This window comes from Xiphophorus hellerii, chromosome 3, assembly GCF_003331165.1.
Source record: "Xiphophorus hellerii strain 12219 chromosome 3, Xiphophorus_hellerii-4.1, whole genome shotgun sequence".
Lineage (NCBI taxonomy): Eukaryota > Metazoa > Chordata > Actinopteri > Cyprinodontiformes > Poeciliidae > Xiphophorus > Xiphophorus hellerii.
This window is the reverse complement of record NC_045674.1, coordinates 712,874-725,095: the sequence shown is the minus strand read 5'-3', so window position 1 is coordinate 725,095 and position 12,222 is coordinate 712,874. Positions and strand designations below refer to the sequence as shown.

Sequence of the window (12,222 nt, the reverse complement as noted above, 5' to 3'; positions counted from 1 at the left end):
AACTAGAAAACTTTAACCTAGGTTAAACTAGAAAACTTAACCTAGGTTAAACTAGAAAACTTTAACCGAGGTTAAACTAGAAAACTTTAAAACTTTAACCAAGATTAAACTAGAAAACTTTAACCTAGGTTAAACTAGAAAACTTAACCTAGGTTAAACTAGAAAACTTTAACCAAGATTAAACTAGAAAACTTAACCTAGGTTAAACTAGAAAACTTAACCTAGGTTAAACTAGAAAACTTAACCTAGGTTAAACTAGAAAACTTAACCGAGATTAAACTAGAAAACTTTAAAACTGTAACCGAGATTAAACTAGAAAACTTTAACCTAGGTTAAGGCGACTCGACTCCGTTTCACTTTGATCCATAGTCTAATTTGCTCAGTCCTGTTTAATGTGGCTACCGACTCCAGCTGCTTCCATCATCATCATCATCATCATCATCATCATCATCATCATCATCATCATCATCATCATCATCGTTTACGTCCAAATTCGGCGCCGGTTTCTCCAGCCGCTGATTTGTGACGCATTTAGAAGTCGGATAAACGCGACATGGCGGCTCAAAGTGGAAGTGGTGGAGGAGGTGGAGGATTACAAATACCTGGGAGTTGTAATCGGCAACAGACTGGACTGGGCATCTAACACTGACGCTGTGTGCAGCAAGGGGATGAGCAGACTCTATTTTTTAAGGAAGCTGAGATCCTTCAATGTGTGCAGCAAGATGTTGGAGACCTTTTATCACAGTGTTGTTGCCGGCGCCATCTTCTTTGCTGCTGTGTGTTGGGGAAGCAGCATCAGAGCCAGCGACTCTAATAGACTGGACAAAATCATCAGGAAAGCTGGCTCTGTACTGGGACTAAGGCTGGAGTCCCTGGAAACTGTGGTGGAGAGGAGGACACTGAAGAAGGTTCTGTCTATTATGGACAATAAACAGCACCCTCTCCACCACATAGTGGACAGACAGCGGAGCACCTTCTCACATAGGCTGCTCCAGCTCCGCTGTCGTAGGGACAGATACAGGAAATCCTTCCTGCCACAGGCCATCTCACTGTACAATAAAAGCTAAATCATTGTTCTGCACTAATCAGTCCGATTTTGCACAACTGCACTGTGGCACACATATACATTCTGTTCTGCATTTTTTTAATCTTTGCAAGGACTGCTCTAAGCTGCTTTTTATATTAACACCATGTTATATTTTATTTTTATTTTATCTACAACTACTACTCAGTGGTGGTTGTTGTGTGTCTTGTCTCTATGCTGTAACTGCGAAATAATTTCCCTGCTGGGATGAATAAAGTACTTCTATTCTATTCTATTCTATTCTATTCTATTCTATTCTATTCTATTCTATTCTATTCTATTCTACTCAGGCCGCAGACAGGATTCGGTTCTGCTCCACATGTGGAACAGATCTGGTTTTACTTTGTGTAATGATGGGAGCGGTGAATCCGGGCCGGGTTTCAGGCGGTCCCGGTCCGTTCCTGTCCCTGACTGGTCGACCCGTTTCTGGCTGAACTCTGAATGATTCATCAGAACTTTGAGCGTTTTGGGCAGAAGGTCCGGATCAGCCTTTGGATCGATCCGCTGCAGCGTGGACCCGGCCCGGTCCGGATCAATAGCCTGCTGTAATCAGAAAGCTGCGGCCGTCCCACTGATCCACCAGCAGCTTCAGGCGAACCGAGCAGGAAGGATCTCCAGTAGCAGTCAATGTTCCAACAAATGTGAAACAGCCTCTGACTGAAGACTGTTGCTGTATGACAGATCAGTATCTGATCAATATCTGATATTCCACATGAACACAGCCAGTTGTTAGCTAGCTCTGCTAACCCAGGGGGCGCCGTTCCAGAAGCTCTGAGGCTGAACAATAAACTTCCTGTTTCCTTTAGTTTACGTCGATCAGACCAACCAAGATGGCCGCTCTCGTCTCACTGCTGGTTTACACGTCTAAATGAGAAGCAAAGTCCAGCTCGGATCTGGTTGTCATGGCGACTGCCGGTCACATGACTTCTCATCACATCCTGACGGGTAACAGAAGTCGCTCTGATTGGTCAGCTCCATAGCAGTGGATGAAGCCCCGCCCACGGCCCTTTGAGCCGTTTGATTGGACAGAAAGTTGGGACCGGTTGGTTCAGTGAACTCCTGGAAAACTGAAATGTTTCCAGAAAAATGTCTGGAAGTCCTGGATCCGTGCAGCCGGACCTGGATTGGATTCCTTCATGTTTTCATCACCTGACCTCTGGGTGACCTCTGAGCTGAAGCTGCTGGAGCTGCTGAAGCTAGGCTTGGTTAGAAAATGCTGAATGTGCAACACCGTCCGGTCCGGTTGCCCAGCAGAACTGTCCGGTCCGGTCCGGTCCCCCGGTGTCTCTGCTGGACGTTCCTGTTTGGACTGAGACTTCATGATGAGGATGATGATGAGGATGCTGCAGTGTTTCCTGATGAAGGCCACACCCACCTGTCAACCTCACACACCGAACCGCCTGAACGCTGCTCACACAGGATGTTCCTTTCAAAATAAAAGCTCCTCGACTGTTTTCTTCACAGCAACAATAAAAACGTGATTTAAACATTAAAACCGTTTAATGAAAATTGATTATTAGAATTTATGCTTCTTGATGTTTCTGTGATTTTTATTAAATTTCTGTTTTAGTTTTCTTCTCAGTGCGCTGCAGTGCTTTTATTTTTAGGCTGCTGTAATGACGGGACTTCTGATAAAATTAACTTATTTTAGCTAATTTTCATGATGATTAATGGGAATTGTTGTTTAGTAATAAACTAAACTAGTTCAAGTTAATGAAAAGAAAATAAGTTTAGGAAATAAGTTTGCTTTAAATTGATGCTAACAGTTAGCCAGTAGTGACGTAAGAATTAGTAAAGTTGGAAGCAAATTTTAAGATAATTAAAAGATAAACAATCTTTACATTGAAAAATTCAGTTTTGTCTTAATTGAGTTTCTTTATCAACAGGTTTCAGACAAACTGTTAGAACAAGGCAGGGATTGGAAACGCCTTTCCCTTCAACCACTAGATGGCAGCAGCTGTGACAAACTGCACCTTTAAAACACGTTACAAAAAATACAACCATTCATACAATCTACACCGAATTAATAAAGTGAGTGATGATGAAATTTAATGGATTTCCTCTCAGCATCACAGATCAGAACCTGCTGCTGGCAGAGCTCCGTCTACTTCCTGCTTCAGACTGAGGATCACTGAAGCTCCTCTCTCCAACATTTTGAAACGACGTCACTAAGATCTACTTTTAGTCTCAGGATTCTTTAGGAACACGGCTCCAGACCGCCTGCTGACGAGCCCACAGAGGTAAAGATGGCGGCTGTTCCACACAGTGACCGTTTGGGTCTGATGATGATCTGGTCGGGATTTCTGTCCGGGTCCCGCTGCCTTCAGCGAACATTTGCCTTATAAACACTGGAAGCTTCTCAGCTTGGTGGGCGGAGCTGCAGTTCTTCGTCTTCCTCTCTGTTTTCAGGAAGCTGGCGCGGCGGCCATTTTAGGTTTTTATCATCCAGTTTTCTACCAAAAACTGGATCATAAAAGTCTTCAGTTTTGGTCTCAACTAAACCTTTTTTGAAGTACACTTTTGTTCACAGAAACTTCATAATTCCTTTTATTTGTTGTTTCTGTTGTTTTATTTACTTTGGATATTTAAAATGTCTTCCAGTGTTAAATGTTCATTAGAATTTAATGTGTTATGCTATTACCACTATGTTAGTTAAAAATGGTTGAAAAACAATTTTATCGTTTATCTGAATAACTTCTTGGACGATTTGTCATCCAGCATAACTTGTTATTGTACCGGCCATATTTAGCCCATAACAGAAACAGAAGACATGAAGCTCTTGGATTTTATTGTGAAAGTCCTCCCGGAAGTGTCCGGGTGTATCTGCGCTAGCTTACCTGCGGAGGAGAAGAAGGTCCGCTCCCATCGACGCTCCGCTCCCTGCGGTTAAACTTCGCTAAAAGCGGTCATTTCCTCCGCTGGAGCCGCCAGCCGCCGCCATGTCCCTCACCGCCATCAGCAGCACGCCCTCCGGCGGCAGGTCCTCCGGGGACGGCGGCCTCAACCTGGGATACAGCCGGACCATCCCGGGACTGCTGAAGATCGGCCAGCTGGTGAGAGCCGCCGCGCCGCGCCGCGGGCTGGCGGGGAGGGTCGAGCCTCAGCCCGGTACCGGTACCGTTAGCCGGGGAAGCCGGCCGCTGTGTTTCTGATGAATTCATGTGTTTAAAATGTTTAATTGGAGCCGAAACTTTATTGTTTTCTTGACCCAAACATGGACAGAGCTGTAGAAAGCAGGGCCCCGGGTTCAGGAAGCCCCCTGTGCCCCCATAGCAACTAGCAAGTTATTTCTGTGTATTACATAATTCATCTTTTGAGGATGTTTTAAATTAGTTTTTCATGATAGTTTCTCCAAAGTTTAAGAGTTTTCTTGTGAAATCTGTTTGCTTCAGGCTCCCACATTCCCTCTGCGCAGTCAAATAATACAAACTAAATACTATTACATGCTGGTTACACACAAATAATCTGATTTCTGCCACAGCTTGGAAAATAGAAGATGTCATTTTTTACAGTAAATGTAGTGTTTATTAGTTTCTCTTATAGTTAAAACAATACAGCTCATTTAAACGCCACTCTGCTTCAGAATCCATTCTTTAGTTTGCTGTAAGGTTAAAATTAATAAGATAATTACAAATGATGCTAATGCTAGCAGCTTGTTACACATGCAGTCAGCTGATTATTTTTGGTTATTTTTTATTTTATTTTGACTTTAATGTTATTTATTTCTGTTTTATTTCTGTCTGACAGTCTTGTTTCATTTCTTCTATTTTCTTTTTTCAGTGTTTGTTTCATGTTTCCTGTTCATTTATTGTCTTTCTGGTCGTTTGGAACAGGTTTTCTTCAGAACCAACCCGTTCTGGTCTCTGTGTGGTTTTGCTGGTTTCTCTGGTTTGTGGTTCAGCCTGTGTGTGTCTGAGGTTCTGTGGTTCTGCTCGGCCCGTTCTGGTTCTGGCGCTAACGCTAACGGACCGTGTTTTGCCTCCAGCTGTCGCTGCTCGTCGCCTTCCTGTGCGTCCGGCTGGCCCGCGGCTGGCCCAGCTGGTACGCCTTCCAATTCTTCGAGGTGGTGGTGCTCTGGTTCCTGGTGGCCTTCCTCATCTTCTTCCTCATGCACCTATGCAGGCTGCAGGTGAAGATGCCCTGCATCAACTGGCCGCTGGCGGTGAGACGCTCCTTCTGCTCCCATCAGACCTCGGGGTTAGCGACAGGAAGTGGTGCGGCGCGTCAGGCCGCTGTTCGGTTGAAAAGCAGCCTGACGCTGGTGTTTCCTGTTCAGACGCAGGAAACACCAGCTGGACCAGGTTTCAGTTTCAGGATTCATTCTAGTCTCTAAATATTAAAAAGTGACTTTCTAAACGTCTGCATGGATTCGTGTCCACCAGTGACTGGAACGCCTCGTCAGAGTTGCTCTAAAACCACAAGAATAAAACTGACTCCACAAAACAACAGTCCACCTCCCATCCACTAGATCATAGGTGTCAAACTCTGGCCCGCGGGCCAAATTTGGCCCGCAGTGTAATTATATTTGGCCCGCGAGGCAATTTCAAATTAATATTAGAGCCGGCCCGCCGGTATTATACGGTGGCAACGCTGTGACGCCGCATTCACCACTTATACTACAAATCCCATAATGCTCTGCTGTTTTTTTGTCATGTCAATCAGGACAGAGGCAGACACGCCTCCTCCTCTGTGTCAGTAGCACTTATGGTAGCGGACATGGATGTATTAGGAAGGTGGTGATCCGTCTTCTTGCGCAGTCCTTGGGTTGAAAGCCCCGGCGCACCCCGCATCCCCGGGCCTCTCCCCCAAACCTCACTGCGACCTCAAACTACAGCCATCACTGTGTTACCCTACCAAAACATGGCGAAAAGAAAGACAGAAAATAGAACTTTTCTGGACAGGTGGGAGACAGAATATCTGTTTACATATTTCCTGTATGTGAGCAACTTTTCTCCTCAGTGAAGATGATGAAAACGTCTCACAGGAGACGCCTGACTGACGAACACCTTTGTTCGATAATGAAGGTTTCCTCAGCTCAAACTCTGAGCCCCGACATTGATGAACTGGCATCCAAGAAAAGATGCCAGATATCTGACTTGGCTGCATCAGAGTAGATCAGTGTGTCGCAAAATGAGCAATAAATAAGTTTTCTATGCACCTTTTCTTGTTACTCCAAGGCCTGAATGGTTTATTCATAGTTTATTTAATGATTTATTCATAGTTGTTATGTTATTTTATTTTCAAATTTATTAGTCTGTGTATGAAGCTAATTTTGACATTTACCTCAGAAAGGAGGCTTTCAATTTTTATTTAAATTTTATTTAATATGCCATTTATATGTTTTATTATTATTTTTAGCAACTCAATTTTGCACGCCTGCACTTTTAAGTTATATAAGCCTTGCTTGTTCAATATTTATTGTTAAATCAAAACTTGTTTGGGTCCATATTAAAAGATTCATTTGTTCAACCTTAAATAAATTTGTTCAATTTAAAATTTTGGCCCACTGTGGATTTGAGTTTGACACCCCTGGTCTAGGGGAAGTCTAGAGTCAGTAATATTGGCATGCTGCTTTTCTATAATATCATAAAAATCATGAAGTATAGCAAACCTTTAAAGTCCCGTCTTTACTGAGTGTCTGGTTCCGACTCCCCCTAGAGGTCTGGAGGACTGCTGATGTTTTCTTCTATTTCCTGCGGTGGCAGTCAGTTAAACACGCGGCAAACACACAAATGATGCAAACTCACTAACACAATAAAAACAAAAGCAACAGAAAAATGCTACAAATCGCAAAAACAACAGCAAGTACAAAACATCCAAGTCCTCCAGACCACTAGGGGGAGTCTGGAGCAAACACATGAATGATGCAAAACAGAAAAAACAGAGAAAAAGTGCAGCTACAGACACCAGAAGCAGAAGAAAATACAACAAAGACCAAAACAGTGAGTTTAAAACTCTGCAGACAGAAATCCTCCAGGCCACCAGGGGGAGCCAAACGCCACATCAGAGACCAGACCTCCGTAAAGACGGGATGACCAGGAGAAAGAAAAGGTTTGCTGTACTTCATGTCTTTTGAAACACAGCTTTGTATAGCTACATTGCGACTCCAGACGCCCCCTAGTGGCCTGGAGGTTTTCTGCTTTTATCCCTGCTGCAGTTTTACAGCATCTTTTCTTCCACTTCCTGCAGCATTTTTCTGTTGCGTTTGTTTTTGGTGTTTTGAGTTCCATTCATGTTTTTGCAGCAGTTTTCACGTTTGCAGCGCGTCTGATTAGCATCGATAATAATCCAGATTAATCATTTTTAGTCTGGTGAAATATTCCAGCTGTTCTCAGACGTGAACCTGAACTAAACTCTGAGCTTAACGAATAAATCCAGTTTAAATCTTTACTTCAGATGGTTCTGATCTGATTTCATCAGAAAATGTTTGCAGGTTGATTCTGTGTCACGATTTAAAGGTTTTATATAAAGGAATGATCAGAGTTTCTGTGTTTAGGAGTTCTTTCACTACTCTGTCGGGTCCGTCCTGATCTTCATCGCCTCCATCATCGCTGCGGTGAAATGTGGCGCCGTTTCGTCCCTGGTGGTGGCGTCGGTGAGTCGCTCTGGTTAAACAACGGCAGAATAACTCAGGTCCAGAAGGGACTTCCTGTTTCCTCCCGCTGACGGCGCCCCCTGCTGTCTGGTTGCAGGTTTTCGGGTTGATTGCGACCTTCCTGATGGTCGTCAATCTGTGGACATCGTACAGCGTCGCCTGCGGCCCGGCAGCTGGTACGTCCTCTCCTCTCATTGGTCAGTTTGTATGAGTTAGCTCAACACCAGAGTGGGAAGACAGCAGCCTGACATGGGAAGGGTCAAAGGTCAGGCCTCTCTAGAACCAAGATGGAGGAACCCGGACGCAGCAGATCGGCTGATTTTAAGAAGTCGTAATCTGAACGTTTCACATGTAATTATCGTAAAAAGTTTGTCGTGATTCTAACGAGTTTTTTCTTGTTTTCTGTCTCATTTTAACGGATTGGTCAGACAGCATAGATCAGTGAACATAGAAGCTGTTCTGTTTACCTCTGAGCCAACGGTGACCCCACGGTGACCTCTGGTGGTTTAACAGGAACCCATCCGACTCGCCTGCATTTTCTGTCTGCGTTGTTTTTACCCATCATGCTTTTCTCTCCTTCCTGCTGCAGGTGAACAGGAGTAAAAGTGACTCGTCGTGAAAATGGCCGACGGCTGCGTCCTGCTCCACTTTTCTGCCCGGCAACAACCCGCTCATCGACCCTGATTGGATGAAAAACAGAATCTGGACCAAAACCGGCGAGCGGACCGGATCATTTTACATGAGTTCAGTCCGGTCCGGCAGCTGATCCGCGTCACGTTTTCTGTTTCAGCTTCATGTTTTCATAAAAACCTCCCAGTTTGGACCTCAGGATGGCACTTTTCAGGCTGCTGGCCGGCAGTGTGCAGCAAATCATGACTTCAGACCAAATTAAGAAGCAAACCGATGAATAAATCTAAAGGATTGTTTCTGTTGGTAATTTTCCTGAATCGTTCCGTTGACCTTCGTCACGTTTTGTGTCGATTTTTGGTGCTTTTCACTGAATTAACAAAAAACCGTCAAACAGAACCAAAGACAGCAGAACCGGCAGCAGAACCGGCAGCAGAACCGGCAGCCTGTTCATGTAGAGGATCACATGGACATCTCTGCACTGATGAAGTATTTATAACAAGCACACACTTATTTATTTACAATAAACCTGAAATATTATAAAGCACCAGATGTTGCATGGATCAGAAAATGGCCGAAGCACAGAGGGAGACAAAACGCTCAAAATAAAACCTGCATGTTTGTTATATTGGCTGAGCAGAGAAACGAAAAGCTGAAGCGGATTTAAAGATGCTGAAGCACAAACTGAAGCCTCTGATGGTTCTGCATGTTTTTATTAATCTGTGATTTTCTGTGATTAATCTGTCAGCATTGATGCACGACACAAACCCAGATTTTACTCTCAATAAAAACCACAAAATACAAAAACCTGATAAAATGAAAAACTGTAAGCTAAAGAAATGATTTAAAAATGATTTTACTTTAGGATGAAAAACTTGATAAATTGCTTCATCAATCAAACAACTTTCCTTCCATCAAACATTAGACTTTAATATTCTGCTAATAATTAATTAAATTCTGTAACAAATTGTCCTCTAAAATTCTAACTGAAGTTCAGAAAGAGAAATGGACTTAGATAAAAATCTAATTCATTATTTCTTCAAACCTGATATCAGTTTTATTGAGTTTTTTACACAAACATTTGAAGGCCTTAAATTTTTGAATCTAAGAAAGCAAAAAAAAAAACTGAGGAAAAAATCAGTTTTCTAATTATTTTACAGACTTTATAATTATTCTCCTGCATTATTAACTAGCTGGTTGTTACGTTAATCTGTGAAAATAATTTAATAGAAACGTTACTGCTGCAGTGGAAGCTAACAGGATATCGTTAGCTTACCTTTGAAGCCATTTAAAAAATAAAAAAGTAAAATTAACTTTCAACATATTAAATCTGTAAATCTATTGTAATTATTATAGATGTTGAAAATCCCTCTGTTAATTTTTAGCTCTGGTTAAAAACCTAAATTTGATCATGTTTTAGCTAAGTTAGCATAAACGCTAACACTACATAGAGGCTTCCTGAATGGAAGCTAACTAGCTTTAGCTTGTCAATTCTTTTTTTAAAAATTAAGACTCTAAACATTTATTGATTTTTTAAATAAATATTTATAAACTGTCTGGTAAAATCTGTGCCAAAATCTGCTTCTCTGTAATTTTAGCTTGAGCTAAGTTAGCTTCGGCTAACATGTTAGGGTAATGCTAGTATAGTGAGCACATACTGTGGATTATATCACATTATAAATGAGTAAAAACAAACTTTCCTTCAGCTTGGAGTCACTTTAGTTAATTGATTAAAAACTCTGGGGACATTTTAATGTCATTTTGTAAAAAAATGCATTTTTGCAGTGAAGGTGTTTGATCTACGCTAGCTGCAGTTCAGTCTTTTAAAGATGGCCGTTCTTCCAAATAAAATCAGTTTCCTAGTTTGATCCTCTAACATGAACAAACATCAGCAAAGCTAAACTTTGGTTTTTAATCCTCTCTGCTCCCTGAATCCAAAACATTTCATAAGTCCCTCCTCCAGAACCAGAACCGGAACCAGATGAAAACATGAACAGAAACATTCCTGCCTGATTGATGTTTCCGTTTCCTCTGGCACCAAATGAAGGATTCACATCTAAACCTGTTCAGTCTGAATGTTTCAGATCTCTGGACACTGAACCAACAGACTGTTGATTTTACTCCCACGGCGCTGACTCAGCGAGTGACGGCAGCAGCCCTCTGCGGCGGGCAGCCATCTTCCCATCTAACCGTACAGAAGCTGGCGAATCGACCTGGACTTGGAGGCTGCATAGAGTTTTCTTCTCAGACAATCTTTAGAAATGAATCAGCTGCTGCATGTCTCTGAGTTCAGCTCAGGTTTTCTGTCTGATCAACTGCCTAGCTTCACACGCTGCTTGCTAAAGCTAACTCTTCTTCACCTTGTAGACGCTTCAGTGATGGGCCACCATGTTGAAGCTGTAGCGTCGCTGCTTTGCTGCTAATCTGGGCTCTTATTTTGCATTTGGAGCAGATGGAAATGTCAAAGCTCAGTGGTGGGCACTGCTAGCTAAAATGTCAGCTGCGCTAACACTAAAGCGCTAAACAAACATTTGTTTTGCTAATGCTAAAGCAATACATCACAGTACTTAGCAGAAGCTAATGCTAACGTGCTAACTTCAACCATGTCGCACTCTACAGAGAGAAACCTTTTTGCGCTAAAGGAAGTGATTCTTTCACTCGTGAGTTTTATAATTACTGAGTTTTGCTAACACTCTTGCTAATTTAGAAAAATATAGCATCAGGAGATTTTAACTGTTTACTTTTGAACTGCAATGCATTCTGGGTACAGCATGCATCAGGTTATTAGGTGCACTGCGTCATGGGTGGAAAACGTGAGGAGTTCCTGGTTTCAGATTGTTGTGATAAAAAATATTCTGGAAGAATATGAAATGTTTCATCCAAAATGAAAATTATTTGAACAAAACAGCTAAGTAAATCAGCACTTTAGAATGTATCAGGAAAACCTAATTTAGGCAAAGCTAAGCAAGCTAAATGTTTTTAAAGTTGGCTAAAGCGCTACGCTAAACGTCAGCTCCACTGTTAGCGCATTAGCTGAAGTGTGCCCACCGCTGCCAGTTTTATTTCTCTTTATTATGATGCTCTGCCAGGTTTTATTCTTTTATTTTTCCATCTGAAGCACTCGTTTGAATCACTGGAGAAAAAATATTTCAGCTGAATATTTAAGATTTTGTATTTCTATAGTTGAAACTTTTAATATTTCTGACTTCAGTGTTTTGTTATGGTTGATTTTTGATGATCGTTTTTCACTCTTTTATATTTCTGCCTGGATGTTTTGCCTGGATTCAGAAGAAATCTATCAGTTTGTCAGAGATTAGGCCCTAGCTGAGCCTGTTTACAGCAGAGCATCCAACCGTTCATCCAACCGTTTATCCAACCATCCAGGCCTGATTCTGGTTCCAGGCCAAACTCCACTGTTTACAGGATTTATTTAGCGTGTTTCTGCAGCGGAGGCGTCATGCTGTGGGACCTGAACGCCCTGCTAGCTAACATCGTTTAGCTTGTTCTCCAAAGTGCCTTATTGTTCTGTTCGTTTCTGGCTCGGTCCGAGGAGAACCGCAGGAACAGGCGTCACACAGATCGCACGACTCCTGTTGTTTTCTAGGTTTTTCAAACCACATCCTGTAAGTTGTTGCATCTTTTCAATTAAAGTCTCACTGCATCACGTTGAGCCGTTCTGTGTCGATAATCTGGGTTATTTATTCTCAGTTCATTTTTAAACTCATATTTTTATCATTTCGTTATAACAAACTAACTGCTTAGCAACATGTTAATTCGGTTTGAGCTGTTTATTTAGAATATATTTAGCTAAATATTTAGCTTGTATACTAGCTGAAAACCAGAAGTGGACTACCAAAATAAAAGCTTGGTCTTGCGAACCTCTTCATGTCACCTCTTTGTTTCTTTTCTTCTCCAA

The 12,222-nt window shown here is 42.1% G+C and overlaps 1 protein-coding gene across 1 annotated transcript; it reads left to right on the top strand.

Moving 5' to 3' along the window:
• Positions 1–3,196: 3,196 nt before the first annotated feature.
• Positions 3,197–11,976, top strand: cmtm7 (CKLF-like MARVEL transmembrane domain containing 7). The gene is made up of 6 exons (XM_032557850.1): positions 3,197–3,324; positions 3,834–4,137; positions 5,070–5,246; positions 7,581–7,679; positions 7,777–7,855; positions 8,269–11,976. The coding sequence occupies exons 2-6, from the start codon at positions 4,024–4,026 to the stop codon at positions 8,280–8,282; spliced, it is 483 nt and encodes a 160-aa protein (XP_032413741.1). The 5' UTR covers positions 3,197–3,324; positions 3,834–4,023; the 3' UTR covers positions 8,283–11,976.
• Positions 11,977–12,222: the final 246 nt, after the last annotated feature.